The 20,560-nt window shown below is 39.8% G+C and overlaps 1 protein-coding gene across 2 annotated transcripts in view; it reads right to left on the reverse strand.

Annotated features, from left to right (window-relative positions):
- Positions 1 to 20,137, reverse strand: part of HEATR5A (HEAT repeat containing 5A) — a 126,163-nt gene extending 106,026 nt beyond the window's left edge. Inside the window, exons 1-3 of one of the 2 annotated variants that reach the window (XM_011941862.1) lie at positions 20,028 to 20,137; positions 2,528 to 2,727; positions 300 to 511 (exon numbers count right to left, since the gene is read on the reverse strand). In XM_011941862.1, coding sequence (XP_011797252.1) covers positions 300 to 511; positions 2,528 to 2,653 — 338 coding nt within the window. In that variant the 5' untranslated portion in view covers positions 2,654 to 2,727; positions 20,028 to 20,137. Of the gene's footprint in view, positions 1 to 299; positions 512 to 2,527; positions 2,728 to 19,709; positions 19,852 to 20,027 lie in introns of those variants that run through there. The other variant, XM_011941863.1, reaches the window with a different exon arrangement.
- Positions 20,138 to 20,560: the final 423 nt, after the last annotated feature.

A 20,560-nucleotide genomic window follows, 5' to 3' on the forward strand; every position in this document is an offset into this window, starting at 1 on the left:
GAATGAATAAATTGCAAAAGCATCCAAAAATGTGAAGAATTTAAAATATCTTTCTTAAATATTCAACTGCTGAAATTTTTTTTAGGAAGATGTTTTGAATCTCAAATGTAGACTTCAAATATGTCTAAAGTATTTGTAGAATTGTTTCTCAGTAACATGAAAAGTGTTAGTTTCTTAAAATGAGTAAAACTGAGTTTGTATTCAGTTTCAAAGTAAATTGTCAAGTACTATGGGTACTTCATAAAAATACAACAGGAAGCAATATTTTGTTTCCTGTTCTGTTTTAATGCTTCACTTACAGCTTAGTGGGAAGGTAACTTGGAGAATCATCTTTGCTACGAATAAGATCATTACATTTATCGATTGCCTCGTAAACGGAGAATGTGTCTCCAATACTATAAAGTATGGCTAGATTCTTAGCAAGGAGTTTGCGGGTAGGAGGCCCTGGGGAGTTGTTCAACAAAGACAGGAGCTGTTCAACAAGAGTCTTCTGTTTCTCCTTTACATCATTCTAGAAAGAAAGATAACACAAAGACAGTTCAAAGTCAATATAATTATATGTAATCCTCTAACATAATTTTTCTTTCAAATATTTAAGAACTAAAAAGGCTCTAGAAAAATACAAACTTATTTTGACTGGAAGTTACAAATAAGTTGGTAGTGTGATCATTATGCCACACTAAACAGGTAGCTTGTTGCTCTGTTAGTAACTCCAAAAAAACCCTCCCAAAATTCTGAACTACATTATACTGTAATCTCTGTTAACAAATATAAGGGCTCTAAATCTTCTTTTGTTTGAAAGGTAGAGCAAATTTGTATTATTATTTTTCATAGAGACAATGTGATACGGTTTGGCTCTGTGTCCCCACCCAAATCTCATGCTAAATGGTAATTCTCATGTGTCAGGGGAGGGGCCTGCTACAAGGTGACTGGATCATGGGGGTGGATTTCACCCATGCCGTTCTTGTGACAGTGAGTGAGTTCTCAGAAGATCTGATTGTTTAAAAGTGTGTGACACTTCCCCCCAACCCTTCCTGCCACGATGTGAAGAAGGTCCTCACTTTCCCTTCACCTTCTCCCACGACTGTAAGTTTCCTGAGGTCTCCCAGTCACGCCTGTTAAGCTTGTGTAACTGTGTATTAATTAAACCTCTCTTCTTCATAAATTACCCAGTCTCAGGTAGTTCTTTACAGCAGTGTGAGAACGGACTAATACACAAGGTCACACTATGTTGCTTGGGGTAGAGTGCAATGGCTATTCATAGGGGCAATTATAGTGCTGCACTACAGGCTCGAATTCCTGGGCACAAGCAATCCTCCTGCTTCAGCCTACCAAGTAACTAGGTCTACAAGCATGCATCAGCATGTCCAAATTTGTATTTTCAACTACAGCGTCTGAGTTACTAATCCTACACTTCCCCCATATAAGCTGCATAAAGCAGTAACCTATAATCTGTAACCAGAGCTGACCTTGTAATGGCTACCTGTTTTATTCAGATCTATTCCTAAGTGTAATGCAATTTTCTTTTTGCAAGCTTATGTATATAAATGTTAATAATGTTATTCCATTTTCCTTGTCTGCTATCCAAATAGAGAGTACACAGTATCATTATGAAGCTAATAGTATTCAGGTGCTCACTGAAGCCTAAAATTCCACAATAAAATATTTGTCAGTGTATAGAATTTTGTCTTTTGCTAATTTTTTTCCCCCAAATCTAGAAGTTGCTTTTTTTCTCTCTTAAAGATCAGCAAACTTGTCAAATATTTTGATAACTAGAGTCACATAGCTCCTTGTTGTCTCAGAACAAGAATGTGTTTTGGAATGCTACTATTTTAAATTCATAAATAAAATGTCTTTTGTTAAATTCTAAATGTCTCCATGAGTAGTGTTTTTGTACCACTTTGGAACTGCACATAGTACTGTGATTATGTGAAAAAATGTTCTTATTTTTAGGAGATGTAGGCTAGAAGTAAAGTGCCACCTCAATGGCTTAGTAAATTAATCAACCAAACATGGCAAAAAGTTACTAATTGCTGAATGTACGTGAAGGGTATGAGTGATCAGTTTTCCTTTTTTATACTCATGTCATAAGCTTTTAAGGGAGAATCTGTTTATCCATAGGCTCTTGAATTCATACACCTCAAGTCTTCATACCTTTTTAAAGTGAAACTCCCACTACATTGTTTAGCCACCATACTTTACCAGGGCTTTATGGACATGGAGGAACATAGATGCAGACGACAGCAAAAATGAAGTATAATACACAGTAGTTGTAGTTGGTGTTATATATATTTTTAAAGTAATACCAAAAACATTAGCTAATTTCTTCCTGCTTTTCTGAATAGCGAAAACTTCTAATAGTAAAAATTCTGATGAGGGAACAAAAAATGTACTATGTTTCATTAAGTTTTAACAAAGTCTAACATTTTAAAGTTAAATTAGGTTATTCTGGAAAAAACTAGAAAAGCAAACCAAAGGAAGTAAAGACATGGGCACTTAAAAAAACAGATGTTGTCATTTTACCCACCCTGCTGGTTGCTAACAAGAGCTTCTCCAAGTATCTCAACCACTCAAAAATAAACTCTGCCTTCTGAACTTCACCTAGTTGATTGTATGCTTCCTCATTCAGCAATAAGCTATGAGCTAATTCCATTCCTTGCAGCAGTCCTCCTAGCTGGTCACAGTTCTTCTCGTTAAACTTCGGTCAATATACCTAAGAACAAATATCTGCAATACAGGAAAATAATGTATTTTAAAAGGGGAGTAAAAAGGAAGGCAATCATAATATTGGAAATCTTTCACAGAAAAGTGAAAACATAATTAAATGTATACATTTTTTATAACTGCTCTAGGGTGAATCTGGGAAAATCCCAATAATGTTCTAGTTAACACTGACATAAAATCCACCTTTATATTCTGTACTCAAGCAGACAGGCAAAATAGAGTAGTATTATTGGCAATTGTATGCAAAAACTTGCTAAACAGAAGAGATATTCCACTAAAATTCTGAAAATTTTAAGATTAAGCTGTTTATTCCGTGTTAGGTTTTCTTTGCAGTTTAAGTAACTTACTAAAATGGGTAATAGGTACATATTAAAAAATGACACCAAACATCCAGACCTTCTACTAGAATTCTATAGTAAAGCTTACCATCTCTCTGGGCCTTTGCCTAGCTAGGTACATGCCCTGTCATTTACCTGGAGATCCAAGAGGGACTTAAGCCCATTAGCATCAGTTCTCCCAGCCTACTAAAGGCACTGCTTGTAGTTTCAGGCGAGGAGTTTAGGAGAGTCCAATCTTAACTAGGCTTATATCTGAAAGTCTTATGAGAGCAAACTTTTTAAAATGGGTATTGTCCAGGAATTATAGCAATCAAGATCATATCTGCTCTGACCTAGATCCAGTGTAGCCTTAATTTTGTGGTAGCAAATAATCAACAGAAGACACAGGGTTTGTAAAATTATTGTCTTATTCAACAGCATCTCCTGGGGTACACCTTAGTGCTGTTACAGAGCACACGAGCATATACATATAAATGTATGTATATATATATACATATTCACATTAACATACAAATTTATAAGATGGCATTGTGATTACTAAACAGATTTTTTATTTTTAGGAGATGCATGCTTTACTGCAACTTACTTTTTAAATGGTTAAATCACTTACTCAACCATAAAATATGGCAAAATGTTAACAGCCGAATATCGGTAGTGGATATGTGAGTGATCATTTCACTACTCTTCATTTTTCTGCATTTTAAAAAGCACAACAAAAAGTAGAAAAAAATTATTTTAAGAAAAGAAATAAAACACAAGTTGGCTATTAAAAAATACTACTACTTACAGGAGTAGCAGCTATCATCAGGAACATTAAAGAACATAGAAGGTACTATATCATGTACAAAAGATGGGTATTCCTATTCACTAATATCCCTAAATAGAAACATGTTAATTGGAATTTCATAGGAATATAGATAAAATGCTATGGCTAATTTAACTAAAATAGTTAAAATACGTATCTCACATTTCCCTAAACAAATCTCATACTTTTACAGAGAAGCCAGTAACTAAAGAGGTATTAGAAAATTAGATGACAGACATGGGAAAGGCTTTTCATTTTTTCAAACAGTTTATCTGTTTCATAATTTCAAATGGTTTACCTGTTTGAAATTACTTAGAGTATCAGGTCATCATAATTATAATATAACTGAAAAGAGCCTCTTTAAAAGACAGTAGTCACAAACTGGTTCCCTGTTGGTCAAGACTGCCTGCAATGCACTGGGGCTAACATTTAAACATAAGAATATTGTGCATAAAAATCTGGGTCCAGGGCCAGGCACAGTGGCTTACATCTGTAATCCCAGCACTTTGGGAGGCTGAGGCAGGAGGATCACTTGAGTCTTGGGTTCAGGAGTTCAAGACCAGCCTGGGTAACATAGAGAGACCCTTGTCTCTACAAAAAATTAAAAAATTAGCCAGGCATGGTGGTGCATGCCTGTAGTCCTAGCTACTTGTGAGACTGAGATAGGAGGATCACTTGAGCCAGAGAGGTTGAGGCTTCAGTAAGCCATGACCACACCACTGCATTCCAGCCTGGTGAAGAGTGAGACCCTGTCTCAAAATCAAAAAAAGAAAAAATCTGGGTCCAGTGCCATGTGTGATGGCTCACGCCTGTAATCCCAGTACTTTGAGAGGCCAAGGCAGGAGAAATGCTGAGGCTAGGAATTTGAGAGCAGCCTAGGTAACAGTGGGACACCCTCTCCACCAGAAAAAAAAAATAAAAAAAGAGAAAGAAAATCTTAGGTCATTTTCAAAAATGTCACTTTTACAGAACAAAGAATATAAACAATGTGGCCAGGTGTGGTGGCTCTCACCTGTAATCCCAGCACTTTGGGAGGCCAATGCAGGCAGATCACCTGACCTCAGGCATTCGAGACCAGCCTGGGCAACAAGGCAAAACCCCATCTCTACAAAAAATACAAAAATTGGCCAAGCATGATGTTGTGCACCTGTGGTCCCACTTACTCGGGAGATTGAAGCAGGAGAATTGCTTGAGCCCTGAAGGCAGAGGATGCAGTGAGCCAGGATCATGCCATGGCACTCCAGACTGGGAGACAGAGTGAGACTCTGTCTTGAACAACAACAAAAAAGGAATATAAACAATGCTGCTAAACATTCATTTTTACTGAAGCAACAAAAATTCTAGCTTGTTTTAAAAAACCCTCCTTTCCTTTCTTCAATTATTGAAGTGAACTAGCCAAAATATTCACAATTAAGGATACAGTTAATAAATGCTACAGAAATAATTTCTGGAAGAAACCTACTAAATACACACAAGGTGAAAAGCAAGTTTGCACTTAGTATCTATGATTGTTTGGGGGGTAGAAATAACCACAGTATCATAGAGAAAATTTCTTATTAATACCAGGGCAAGTCAAAATCCTATCTTCAGAATCAAATTACCCTTTCTAGAAGTCATTAGGATCTGCTGAAGAGACGTTTTTTATCTTTAGGCAGCAGCAATATTGTGGTGTAAAATGATCTATCAAGAAGCAAAATAGCTAACACAATGTGATAATAAATAATTCAGCAAAAAGCTTGAGATCATAAGCAGGTCATAAAGTCATCTCTAATGCCCTCAATATATTCCTTATGTAAATTACTCCTAAAAGAAGTAGACAATTCATATTGGTAATCTCACATCTAAACTCACAAGTCTAAAATACACCTGAGAGCTCCACATATGCACTACCCACGAGATAAGCAAGGGCATTTTGCAAACAGATGGCTGCTGCTCTTATCTGAAGTCTTGCCTCATCAGGAAGATGAACACAAATTCAGTCAATGTTATCTGCTATATGTTTTAATATAACCACAACCCTACATATACCTGAGGAATGCTAATTTTTCTAATTTTTCTTAGTTTCCCTTATGTTTCTATTGAGATTATAAGGTGATTTACTACAAGTGAACACATATGTCAATATATTTAAATATATTTTTCAAAGTATAGTTAGTTGCTACTTGAAAAAAGGATTTTATAAAACTGCTGCCCCAAATGTAATGCCAGCTATATTTAACAGAAGCAGCTAATATTTACTGACTATTTATTATAGTCTAAGCAGTACTCTAAGTGCTTTACATTATTTTCTTGAATAATCTGACAAACTGTCCATGAAGCAGCTATTTTTATTAGCCCTATTTTACAGATGAGGACATTGAAACACAGAGAAGCTAAGTGACTTTCCCAAGGTCACACAGAACCTGGGTGTGCACTTAAGCAATCTGACTTCAGATATATTGGTTTTAACCACAACATACTATGCTGCCACCCTTTCATCCGATCAAGCCCCTCAAAAATGTGTGAAGTTAGGCCAGGCCCGGTGGCTCACGCTCGTAATGCCAGCACTTTGGGAGGCCGAGGCAGGCGGATCACCTGAGGTCAGGAGCTTCAGACCAGTCTGGCCAACACGGTGAAACCCTGTCTCTACCAAAAATACAAAAAATCAGCCAGGCGTGGTGGCATATGCCTGTATTCTCAGCTACTCAGGAGGCTGAGGTGTGAGAATCGCTTGAACCCAGGAACCCGGGAGGTGGAGGTTGTAGTGAGCCAAGATCATGCCATTGCATTCCATTGCACTCTAGCCAGGGTGACAAGAGTGAACCTCTGTCTCAAAAAAAAAAAAAAGAAAAAGTGAGAAGAGGGGCCAGGCACAGTGGCTCACACCTATAATCCCAGCATTTCAGGAGGACAAAGCATGAGGGTGGCTTGAGCCCATGAATTCAAGACCAGCCTGAGCAACATAATGAGACCCCATCTCTACAAAAAATAAAAAAATTAGCTGGGCATGGTAGTGCATACCTGCAGTCCCAGCTACTTAGGAGGCTGAGGTAAGAAGATCACTTGAGCCCAGGAGGTTGAGGTGACAGTGCGCCATGATCAAAAAACAAAAAAACCCAAAGCCAGTCATTTTTTAAAAAGCTTACATTTTGTACATAATTTGTGGATATATGGAACTAAATGACACTGTTTCCCAAAGACAGAACATCAGGTTCCTTGGTGTAATAAATTTGGGAATCTTGCATTAAGACAAAGTTAGGGATTTTTACCTATAAGATTTCTCAGGCTATTTAATTAGGTTAATGTATACTATGACTCTCCACGAATGCAATATAATATGAAGTATTAGTCAAAATGCTGCCAGCACCTAGCAACTTCTAGACCTAAGCAAACTGTTCCAAGGAGAAACATTAAAATGTACTTGTTATCATCACTTATTTTATATATATATATATATATTTTATATATATATATATATATAATATATATGTGTGTATGTATGTATTCTGGAGATGGAGTTTCACTCTTGTTGTCCAGGCTGGAGTGCAATGATGCGATCTCGGCTCAATGCAACCTCCACCTCCTGGGTTCAAACAATTCTCCTGCCTCAGCCTCCCGAGTAGCTGGGATTACAGGCATCCACCACCACACCTGGCTAATTTTGTATTTTTAGTAGAGGTGGGGTTTCACCATGTTGGTCAGGCTGGTCTCGAACTTCTGACCTCAGGTAATCCATCCACCTCAGCCTCCCAAAGTGCTGGAATTACAGGGATGAGCCACCATGCCTGGCCCTATTAATACATTTTTAAAAGGTACACAAGAATGTTTATTCCATTACTTTACAGCCAAACACTGTATGTGCTTACCCTAAAGCCAATAACTGAACTAAGTTATAAAGGTATTTAAATGCTTTTAGACTAGGTATTTGTCTGGGCACTATTTGCTTCTTTCAAAACTGTCTGTACTTTGTACATGATAGATACTCCTAGTTACTCAGTCATCATTTTCATACCAGAGATCTTTTATGTTGAGAAAAGTAGGCACTGTGAACTAGACCTAAGGTACCAAGGTAACATCCAAATTATGCTTCTCAAACTGGGATAACTCCAGCAGATTATGAAGCATATTACTATGCTAGAGGTCAAATTTAGACTAGAGGGTCAAATTTTACTTAAAGTTTTCCCTAAGCATTAATTTTTAACATTATTTTATATTAAAATACAGATTTATGCATATAGAAGGCAAAATTAGTAAAACACTTCAAGATAAAACATGAGACTTCAAAGAAATCCTGAGAATGATAATGCCTTTCTAGACGTCCTTTAACAAAAATCACTCCCTTTTGCTGCAAATTCTAATGGAAAAATTGAAGAACCACTAAGCCATGAGTAAGCTGAACTATATGAAACTGCCATTTTTATAGGTGAAAAAAAGGCTGGCTTGACAATTTATGCGATTCAACTTAAGTACCAGTCTTCAAATATCAGAGATAGTGTATATGTGTACTAATGTCTGTACTTTGCATTATGTCTGTTTCTTTCCTTTCGAATGGCTCTGTATTAAGCCTAGTGAATTTATTAGCTTAGAGTAACACATATGTATATTATTGACTACTAACAGAAAAAGGAACCAGCAGGGCACCAATATTCTAGGGCCAGACTTTTCTTTTCTTTTTTTTAAAGATGGAGTCTCACCCTGTCGCCCGGGCTGGAGTGCAATGGCACGATCTTGGCTCACTGCAACCTCCGCCTCCCGGGTTCAAGTGATTTTCCTGTCTCGGCCTCCAGAGTAGCTGGGACTACAGGCACATGCCACCAGGCCCGGCTAATTTCTGTATTTTTAGTAGAGATGGGGTTTCACCATGTTGGTCAGGCTGGTTTTGAACTCCTGACCTCAGGTGATCCACCTGCCTCAGCCTCCCAAAGTGCTGGGATTACAGGCATAAGCCACCACGCCCGGCCTCAGAGTTTTCTTTTCTAAAGTAACTTACTCCAAAACCATCTCTGAGAGCAGTTAACAACCGTATTATCAGGCCAGGTGCGGTGGCTCATGCCTGTAATCCCAGCACTTTGGGAAGCCAAAGCTGGCAGATCACTTGAGCCCAGGAGTTCAAGACCAACCTGGGCAACATGGCAAAACCCTGTCTCCACAAAATATACAAAAGTTAGTTGGATGTGGTGATGCACACCTGTAGTCTCAGCTGTTCTAAGGCTGAGGTGGGAGGATCCCTTGAGATAGGGAGGCGGGGCTGCAGTGGGCCAAGATTCCGCCACTGCACTCCAGCCTCGGCAAGACTCTGTCTCAAAACAAACAAAACCAACCAAGGGTTGGTTTTAATTCATCTGGAAATGAGTTAACTTCAATTTTATTTAGGCATGGTAGTGTAAGCACCTTCAACACTGTCAACAAACATACAGGCAGCTGATTATTCCGGTCCTGATAGAAAGTACTAATAAAATTTTCTCTCTCTAGAGTTTACAGGTCTATTTTGGTAGCAATGGAAACATATGTTGAAATTTATAGGGAGAAAAAAGTATTCCTAATCTTCTTGGTCATTTTAGTTTCTTAAAATGATTATATCATTTCAAGGAGGGAAAAGGGAAAGATCACAAATAATCAAAGAAGACACTGGATACAAGATTAGAAAGGTTTATTAGATTGGTTTGTTAGCGTTTTCCTTCTGGAGCATGAAAATAATTCACAAAACAAAAAAGTCACTAAACAGTAAATGAAACTAATTCCAGAATGTATCAAGTGCCTGAAGTGTTGGGATACGGTCTCAGACTTCAATTTCAATTACTTTTATTTGACTTTTACTTACCTAAAAGACACCATAACAGCTTCAATTTACCCTATAGTCTTAGTTCCTCAGTTCTGAACAAAAAGCACAAAGTAAACAAAACAAAACAAAAACCCCCAACTCTCAAGAACTCCCACAATTCAAGAAACAGATAAATCCTAAAATCCAAACCTTTCCCAAAAATATAGTAATTAGTTTTCATCTAGCAGGAAGCTAGATTATTCTACCCTGACCTCAGATTTTCACTTGTGATTTAGGCTTTGCAAAATTATACGTTACAAAAACAGGAACTCACAAGTTACAAACAGCATTAGGCCACACTTGAGATGTTGCTTAAAGAAGGCTGCCCCTGGTATAAAGAAAATGAAGTTCTTTTGTTACAGTACTTTACATATCTCTAGGCAGAATCCTAAAGTTGATTTGCTGACACTTAATCAGTATAGTTTATTAGTTTTAGGGTAAAATGGATAAGAGGCAAATCATTTGTAATGTTAAGAGTTCTTTAACACAGTTGTAACTTGATAATTTAAAAATCTTGTCTGTATCAATTCCATCTTCGAATCTGAAATATCTTGCTTCCTTCTTTCTACAATAGTATTTTAAAATTTCGCTAAAAAAAAATTACTTGCCTCAGAAAACAGCAGAAAAACCTCTGACAATGAAATTCAAACCTATGACATTATTTTGTATGAACTTAACATCAGTCTAATTCTCTATAACAACCCTACAAATAAACTGGCTATCATTGGTCAAAAATTTGAAATGTTGGCCGGGCGCAGTGGCTCAAACCTGTAATCCCAGCACTTTGGGAGGTCGAGACGGGCGGATCACGAGGTCAGGAGATCGAGACCATCCTGGCTAACATGGTGAAACCCCGTCTCTACTAAAAAATACAAAAAACTAGCCGGGCAAGGTGGCAGGCGCCTGTAGTCCCAGCTACTCGGGAGGCTGAGGCAGGAGAATGGCATAAACCCGGGAGGCCGAGCTTGCAGTGAGCTGAGATCCGGCCACTGCACTCCAGCCTGGGCGACAGAGCAAGACCCCGTCCCCCCAAAAAAAAAAAAAAAAAAAATTGAAATGTTAACAATATAATAATGATTTAAGCTCAATAGGAAATAATTTGATTTAGCTGAGTGGTTCAAAACTATGCATATTAAATCTAAATATGAAAAATGCAAAAACTTACAGCCAATGCTAAAATTTTAGAAAAGCTGATAGTTTAATATAAACAGTGGCAGTACAAATGGTTCAACTCTGTTAGAAAAAATATTATTTATCCTAGGTTATAAACATCAAAACCATTTGATAAAAACATCCAGTTTTTGAAAATTCATAAGAAAAAGGAAAATATAAGTATAAAAGTATTAATTACAGCATTGTAATTAATTGTAATTCTAGTGAAAATTCAAAAGAACTTACAAGTCCAACACTAAAGAAATGGTTAAAATTGGACATATTCAAAGAATACTAGGCTGTCATATAAAACCATGAAAACTACAAATGCACAGGAGTGCAAAAGGCTTAATGGGGGGGGAAAAAAGTAAAGAAAACTATGAGTGCAGAAGTTTTACATGTTAAGAGAAACCTTTAGATAAAGCAGTGTTTACCAAGAATACTTTGTGGAATACTGCCAGAAGAATGAGAACATGTATTCTGTGTGAAGAGGGGGAAATCCAAGTTGAAATGGTTTTGGGAAATGCCACATTGTCAGTTTTCTTCACCAGTTTCTCCATACATGTAACATGGTAATGTGCACTATGTACAGCCAAGAGGGCGTGCAGATAAAGCATTTGATGTTTCTAAACACATTTTAACTATAAGCCTCTCCTCTACTCCCTTTTTCTTTTTTTCCCAGCCAGGAATCTCATAGAACTGGTGTTCTATAGAATACAATCTTTGAATTACTAATCATTAAAGACTAATATAGGTCAAAAAATTTAAAAATTTCTTTTTTGTTCATATTATAAAATGATTTCTTTCTTTCTATTTTTTTTTTTTTTTTTGAAGGAGTCTCATTCTGTTGCCCAGGCTGGAGTGCAGCAGTGTGATCCTGGCTCATTGCAAGCTCTGCCTCCCAGGTTCAAGCTATTCTCGTATCTAAGCCTCCCACATAGCTGGGATTACAGGCATGTGCCCCATGCCCAGCTAATTTTTGTATTTTTAGTAGAGATAGGGTTTCACCATGTTGGCCAGGCTGGTCTCGAACTCCTGGCCTCAAGTGATCTGCCCGTCTTGGCCTCCCAAAGTGCTGGGATTACAGGCGTGAGTCACTGCACCCAGGCTGAAATGATTTATTATTAGTAGAAGGATATATAATTTCCACTATCAATGACTATTGATGTCATACTTAAAGGAGGGCATTTCTGATTAATATTTTGGATCAAAATATCTATATAAACAGAATCTTCTCATAAAGATGTAAATAAAGAAAGACGACAATGGCTAGGTGCGGTGGCTCATGCCTGTAATCACAGCACTTTGGGAGGTCGAGGTGGGTGGATCATGAAGTCAAGAGATTGAGACCATCCTGGTCAACATGGTGAAATCCCGTCTCTACTAAAAATACAAAAATTAGCTGGGCGTGGTGGCGCGTGCCCATAGTCCCAGCTACTCGGGAGCCTGGTGACAGAGTGAGACTCCATCTCAAAAAAAAAAGAGAGAGAAGACAAATACACAAAGTTTCAACTTTGTATGCTTAAGATTTATCAATTCGCATAAAAATCTGCGTTATTCTGTGGCCAGGTGCAGTAGCTCATGCCTGTAATACCAGCACTTTGAGAGGCCAAAGCGAGTGGATCACCTGAGGTCAGGAGTTCCATGGAGAAACCCTGTCTCTACTAAAAATATAACATTAGCCGGGCGTAGTGGCAGGTGTCTGTAATCCCAGCTACTTGGGAGGCTTGAGGCAGGAGAACAGCTTGAACTTGGGAGGTGAAAGTTGTGGTGAGCCAAGATGGTGCCACTGCACTCCAGTCTGGGCAACAAGAGCCAAACTCCGTCTCAAAAAAAAAATTGTGTTATTCTATACTATTAAGTAACTTTCACATATACATCCTTTACAAACTAAAAATGACTTGCTGTACTATATATTTTAAAATTTGATTTACGGAATTCTGAATATGAATTCCCACAGTCAAATGAATCCATGTTTTCTAACTTATACCACAAAAACCTAACTTATGACACACCCCAGGCACAGCACTAATACTTCTAATTTTCATATATAATAAAAACACATTCAATGTACCAAGATGCCAAGAATATTTTCTGAAAACTTGGTAGGAACGGGAAGAACGTTGCTGCTCACCACTACATAATATAAGGCAATATGAACAGCAAATACACACCGCTCTAAGAACTGATGGGGAGCACATCCTATTAGGATAGAGAAGTCAGGGTGGAAGAGAAGGGAAACAGGAGTTACCAAGACAAAGAATTTAACACCAGGACAAGAAATTTATAAGAAGTTGGGGTTAAAAAGAGTTCAGGTTGGGGACTGAATTTACTCTGCCGTCCTCCCCCCCGCCCAAAATACTGCATGTTATTGTGAGGAATGAGAAAAATAGCAGAAGCTGGATTCCACGATGGCGAGATTGCCAGTGGGAGATGCAACTGGACTACTGTTTGTAGCAATTCTCCTTCCAGCTTATGAAAGAGAACACCCCTGAAGCATAAAAGGAAGTATTCTGGGGGGTGGGAGGGTTAGATAAGACTGAGCAGTAGGAACCAATTCTAATATGTCAGTGACAGAAAAATGACTATTTTTTGAGGATCTATTTAAAATCTTTTAATTTACTATCTCATTTAATCCTCATAATACTGAAACTTAAGATATGACTGCTATTACTAACACAGTTATTGCCATAAGTGGTGAAGCAGCCAATCCTTCTAACTTTGTTGTTCTTTCTCACCACTTCACTTTTATGTCTCCAGTACTTTGAGGCTTTTTGTTAGTGTTATGTCTTCCAGAGACATCAGCTTTCAGAGAGCCCTTTCCATCTAGATGGCAAATCAGTAAGTACTAAAATTATTAGTTGAGTCTTTGGCTATTCTTGACTATTTTTATTATGCTTCATTCCACACACCAATTCTCCCATCACTCCATGCAAGAGGGATTTCATCCTGGACCTTTAGGAATGCCAGAGGCAGATTTTAAATTAAGAAGTTTTACTTTTCTTGTATTTCCCACCACACTCTCCTGAAAGTCACTAGCTATTAATCACACTACTTGGTACCTGAGATTCCAGTAACAGGAAGTAAAAAAACGAAGTCTATAGAGCAATTGTTTCAGAACTCATGGATTTTACTGACAAAAATCCATCAAAGCCTATTCATTCTTAGTCAACAAATGACTAATAATCCAGTTGTCTGGATTCTAGACAGAGTAGAGAAGCACATTAAAAGTAAAAGAGCAAACTCACTGAGAGTAGGAAGCTAACAGTGATGGAACAGACAAATAATATTGAATATAGATATTTTTAAAAGCAGAGCAATATAGGGCTACTTAATACAGGAGCAAAGTGTACAAGATGCCATTATTCCTCCAGCACATCAGAGTTTACAGGAGAGGCCAGAAATTCTTGCTCCATTTTCAAAATGAGTCAATCCTTGAATCTGCTGCTTGTGCAATCTGCTACCTAGGACTTCCAAGTTTAGCCATTAGACTCTACCCGCTTTAGAATCTTCCTTTTCCCTCTCCTCTAATTGTTCATGGCTCTTACATCCCAGTTAGAATTCACAGATTCACTCTTAATCCACACTATGGGCTAACATCCTGGTTCTTCATGGTTCCTACATTTGTTTGTTTGTTTGTTTGTTTGTTTGTGACGCAGTCTCACTCTGCCACCCAGGCTAGAGTGCAGTTGCAGCATCTCAGCTCACTGCAACCTCTGCCTCCCGGGTTCAAGTGATTCGCCTGCCTCAGCCTCCTGAGTAGCTGGGATTAAGGTGCGCACCACCATGCCCAGCTAATTTTTGTATTTTTAGTAGACAGGGTTTCACCATGTTGGTCAGGCTGGTCTCGAATTCCTGACCTCGTGATCCACCTGCGTCGGCCTCCCAAAGTGCTGGGATTATAGCCATGAGCCACCATACCCAGCTGGTTCGTACTTTTAATTCACAACATACCTCATAAAATTTAGCTACCTAACCTAAAATTTAGCTAAATTTTTAACCTCTTGGAGCCTCACCCGAGGGCTTTCCTTGGCAGGCACTGCTTCTCACTCCCTGCCAGACATCCAGCTAGCTTGTTTGCAACTACAGCTCCCTGGAATAATTCCATATTATTCTGCCTTCTGACTGCCACTTTCATGTCCTACCCATGGAATACAGTAAACATAACCATCTATTACATCAAATCCCCACAACTGTCTGGGGCAGCACTCCATAAATCAAACTAACTGATATTTCTGCAGCAAAAGATAGGCAGATCCATATTCACGTAAGATGGGATAATGACTGCAAATACCTTTGCATCAGTTCAGGCCATGTTTTGCTACCAAATGAGTTAAGAAAAAAACTTTTCAGAGCCTTTTAGACTCTAGAATTAGGACTAAGGAATTTTGTATGTGTATATCTGCTTTGCTTTTTTCTGATTTCCTCCCAAAATAGTTTTTTAAGAGTTTTGGTGATTCAATGGGTAACTTCAGTTTTCTGGTAATTTCATTTACATAAAAAAGGTATTATTACTTGTTTTGAGTAAGGTATTATTTTGTGTCCAGACACACAAATATGTATATATTCAACACGTAGAAACCTCCAAATGCAACAGAAAAGTATATAAATTCTATTGTATATTTGTCCATTGAGAAGCATTACTTGGGCAATAAAGGGCAACTAAGTTACTGAAAAAGTACATACATAAAACAACAATTTTGTAAACTTAGCACCATACTATGGTGTGTGTGTGTTTTTTTTTCCCCTTTTCTTTTTTCTGAGACAGGATCTCACTCTGTCACCCCGGCTGGAGTGCAGTGGCAGGATCTAAGCTCACTGCAACCTCCACCTCACGGGTTCACGTGATTCTCCCACCTCAGCCTCCTGAATAGCTGGGACTCCAGGTGTGCATCACCATGCCTGGCTAATTTTTGCTTTTGTTTTTTAAGATGGAGTCTCGCTCTGTCGCCCAGGCTGGAGTGCAGTGGGGCGATCTTGGCTCACTGCAACCTCCACCTTCCGAGTTTAAGCAATTATCTGCCTCAGCCTCCCGAGTAGCTGGTATTACAGGCACCCGCCACCATACCTGGCTAATTTTTTTGTATTTTTAGTAGAGACGGGGTTTCACCCTGTTTGGCCAGGCTGATCTCAAACCCCTGACCTCAAGTGATCTGCCCCCCCTTGGCCTCCCAAAGTGCCAGGATTATAGGCATGAGCCACCACACCTGGTCCATGGTTTTAAGATTAGCAAAAGTATATGTACAGCTTTAAATATTTAAAATTATCACCTTCAAGTTTTCCTTCATATTTGTCACATAACCAGCTCTAATCTCTTAGGCAAATAATATAGTGCTTTAATAGGGCTATAGTATGCTTCTTTTCTAGAAATAAATCTTTTGTGTTGTTACTATTTAAAAAAAAAAAAAAAGGCCAAGCATGATTCAGGATATATATTCCTGTTTCAATCTGTTAGGTATCTGCTTAAAGAGTTCTAACTTTCCATTTGGTTCTCACTGTAAATATGTTTGATTTCTTGTTCAGTTACACTTCCTATAATATTCTGTCTGACTTTATGACCAACTAGGAATCACTAGATTTTAATCACTAGATTCCTGTTTAAAAAACTCTTTTGAGGCCAGATGTGGTGGCTCACACCTGTAATTCCAGCACTTTGGGAGGCCGAGATGAGGGGATTCCTTGAGCCCAGGAGTTCAAGACCAGCCTGGGCAACATAGCAAAACCGCATCTTTACAAAAAAATACAAAATATTAGCTGGGTATGGTGGCATGTGCCTGTTGTACCAGCTACTCAAAAGGCTGAGGTAGAAGGATCGCTTGAGGCCACTCCCGCGACTCTGTCTCAAAATCAATCAAACAAAAAAAACCCTGTTTTGAGTAAAGGTACCTTACTGCTGCTTATGATAAACCCTATGAATGACACAGTAAAAAGTTTACTAAACGAAAAACATTTCCCATACTAGATCTAAATTAAAACTTAAAATAACAAAGTTACTAGAGAAATATATAAAAACTCTTCCTCTTCCCTAGGCTTACAAAAGGCTAGAGCTGGCCAGGCGCGGTGGCTCACACCTGTAATCTCAGCATTTTGGGAGGCTGAGGTGAGTGGATCACGAGGTCAGAAGATGGAGGCCATCCCGGCTAACACGGTGAAACCCCATTTCTACTGAAAAAAAAAAAAAAATTAGCCGGTCGTGGTGGCAGGCGCCTGTAGTCCCAGCTACTCGGGAGGCTGAGGCATGAGAATGGCCTGAACCCTGGAGGTGGAGCTTGTAGTGAGCCGAGTTCGTGCCACTGCACTCCAGCCTGGGTGACAGAGTGAGAAACCGTCTCAAAAAAAAAAAAAAAAAAAATTAGCTGGGCGTGATGGCACGTGCCTGTAATCCCAGCTACTTGGGAGGCTGAGGCAAGAGAATCGCTTGAACCTGGGAGGCAGAAGTTGCAGTGGGCCGAGATGGCGCCACGACACTCCAGCCTGGGGGACGCAGCGAGGCTCCGTTTAAAAAAAAAAAAAATTAAAAAAATTAAAAAAAAAAAAGGCTACAGTTGCTTAAATTATAAAACTTTATACTAGGTAAACGTAGCAGAAAAACCATGCCCCTCCTCTATCATTACACACTGCAGATCCAGAAGCATTTACAAATCCTACAATTCCCTAACATTATAATGAAAAATGAAGATTAGTTAGTAAAAGTGAGGCTGGGCGCAGTGGCTCACGATTGTAATCCCAGCACTTTGGGAGGCCGAGGCGGGCAGATCACTCGAGGTCAGGAGTTCAAGACCAGCCTGGCCAACATGGTGAAACCCCCCTCTCTTCTAAAAATACAAAAATTAGCCGGGCGTGGTGGTGCATGCCCGTAACCCCAGCTACTCCAGAGGCTAAGGCAGGAGAATCACTTGCACCCGAGAGGCGGAGCTTGCAAGTGATCCGAGACCTTGCTACTGCACTCCAGCCTGGGCTATGGAGCCAGACCCTGTCTCAATAAAAACAAACAAACAAACAAACAAAAGAATTAAAACTGAATTTAATCCATTTCCTCCTACAAAAGATTTAGTGATTAAACACTTAAGAGTTCTAGTTCAGGGGTCCACTAATTTTTTTCTGTAAAGGACCAGACAATACTTTTTTAGGCTTTGGGAGCCATAAGGTCTCTATCACAACTACTCAAAAACAACACATGAACAGCCATAACGAAGGAGCATTGTTGTGTTCAATAAAACTTTTATGAAACTGCCAGCACAGTAGATTTGAACCACAGGCTGTAGATTGCTGAGCACTACTAGACAAACGATCTAATTAAGTAACACAGGCAAGTCTTTACTAATTTTTTTGGCCCCAGTTAATTGATTTCTCAAATGAGATTTAATAATAGTTTCTCAATGTCTCCTGAAAAAGCAGAAGTGTTATTTATATGAGGACTGTGGTCTCATTAAAGGATTGTTCAAACTCTTCAATTATACTATGGGATAATTAATGAACCACACAAGACTCAATGGAGCTTTTTAAAAAAATGCAGATGTCATTAAACTGCTTAATTCAGAATAAAATTATTTTAGAATTTAAAAAATCCAGAATTTAACCCTTATGTTACTCATAGTTAAGAAAGATTATTATAAACTGCAACCTTTTTGAAATAAAGCAGGAAGAAAGGTAAGTGCATTGGTTAAAGACAAGTAAAAAAGTAATTTTTTTCTGTAGCTAATATATTCATTAGTTCAATGTAGTTAATTTTAATTAATAATTTAAGAATTAAAAAGGTACTTTGGAGTCATGTATTTTCTGCGACTAAAGTCAGATACAATAATGAATAATAATAAAAAAGTGACCTAATCTAACATCCTTAAATAGTGGAGGGAACTTAAGCTAGAATTCAGGTCTCCTGACTTTCAGGTGAGGAGTCTTATTCTCCTATTTTGTAGTTATCTAGGTAAAACAACTGCATTCCAAGGCACAACAAATCCATACTATGGTATTCTCCAACTGTCACTATTCTTAAATTATAAATCCTGACTGCTTACCAGTTAAAAAAAAAAAAGTCAATGGTATAAAATGTAACACAAATCTCGGCTTCGATACTTTATCTAAGATCACTTTCTCAAAGACATACTTTCTAAAATGTTTGGAAAATGAAACAAAATTCTCCTCTCCCCATCCAACTAATGCTCAATTCTAACCACACTTCTGCTTTCCCTAGAGCTTAGGTAATTTCACTGAGAGTATTTTCTCTGGCAGTTCTTAACTGTACTTGTGGGCCCCTTTTTTTCCTCCTTAAACTTTTAACGTCTTTCAGGCTGTAAATTCCTTAAGGGCGCCTAGCCCAAAAAAAGTGCTGCACATTTGTTCAATAAATGAATGCACATAAAAACAATGGGTAACTATGACCTTTAATGTAGGCGCTCAAGCCATTTTACTATTATCTGAGTTGACAGTCAAGAAAATTATCCCAATTTGCCAGAGGTATCCATTACTGTGATAAACAGGCACTATAAAACGCTTTATAAAGTTTCTAAAGACTTTATAATCACTTGAAATAACGCCGCGTTGGCCGAGAGTAGGGTGAAAGAAAACGTTTCCTCACACTAAGCAAACGCTACCCCAGGAAAAGCTTTCTTTCCTGAAGAGAACTGAAACAGAAGGCAAATATCCACACTCTCCACTGCTCCCTTCTGGGAACTCTCCTTGAAGGTTCCTGCAGAAAACGAACAGGCCTCTAAGGAAGCTCGCCTGAAGGCCGGGCCGGGGATCCAGCTCCAGGCTGACCACTGGCGCAGCGGACACCGCAGGGCGGGGTCCCTGGAGCGGCGAGCTGGCGAGGCGGGCTCCGACCTCCTGACCTTCCCCACATGCCCGGCGACCCCGTCTCCCGCTGGCGGGCAGAGTCCATGCCTACCTGTTGTGCACAGGTGAAGCCAGACTTTCCCGTAGCCCAGGAGGAAGGACGGACCGCGCTGTTCATCAGCGGACCCCGTGCCCCAGTCAGCCCCTCCTCGGCGGACTCCGGCCCTTAGGGTCAAGACACCTGGCCCCTCGACCAGTTCTCCTACCGGCTTCTCTCGCGATCACATCGCTGCCGCGACCACCCTCGGGATCCCCGAGAGCTCAACTCACATTGCTGCCCCGGTCCGTCCTCCCTCCCAGCCAACAGGCAGCCCAAACAGCTCCCTCGCGCCCGGAGGTGTCAACGCTCCCCGGATCCCCGACTGCCTGCCTTTGGGGGGTGCTCCTCAGCTTAGCGCCCGTCCCGGTCCCGCAACGTTACCGCCTGCTCTGCTAATTCTAGCAGAATCTGGAATTGCCGGCGGCGGCGACAGCGAGGCAGTGAAGTGGGCGGGGCGCGCGCGGGGCGTGGCCGGAAAGCTCGCAGCCGCGAGCACGGCGGGAGCTAGCGATTGGGAGCGCGCCCTGCGCCGCGCCGCTGGTCCAAGGCCCCACCAGCTGGCCGCCGAGCCGTCGAGCGCCAACTCTGGCAGGCGTGACTGCTTCACCGTCGAAAGAGCGATGGAGACTGCGGCCCAAGTTAGGATTAGGACAGTGGTTTTTCAGTCCGGAGATCCGGCCACAACTATTTTTGTCTGTTTTTATAGCAAGCCAGAGTCTTCGGGTGCAGCTCTGGGACATCTAACGGGCCTGGAGAAATTCAGGCGGGGCCAGTGCTGTGGGTGTAGATGTTAGGCGTGGAAGAGACCCTAGAGAGCCTTGACTCTTAGGACTGAGGTAAAGTGACTTGCTCAAGGTCACATA

This window comes from Colobus angolensis, unplaced genomic scaffold, assembly GCF_000951035.1.
Source record: "Colobus angolensis palliatus isolate OR3802 unplaced genomic scaffold, Cang.pa_1.0 Scaffold202, whole genome shotgun sequence".
Classification (NCBI taxonomy): Eukaryota; Metazoa; Chordata; class Mammalia; order Primates; family Cercopithecidae; genus Colobus; species Colobus angolensis.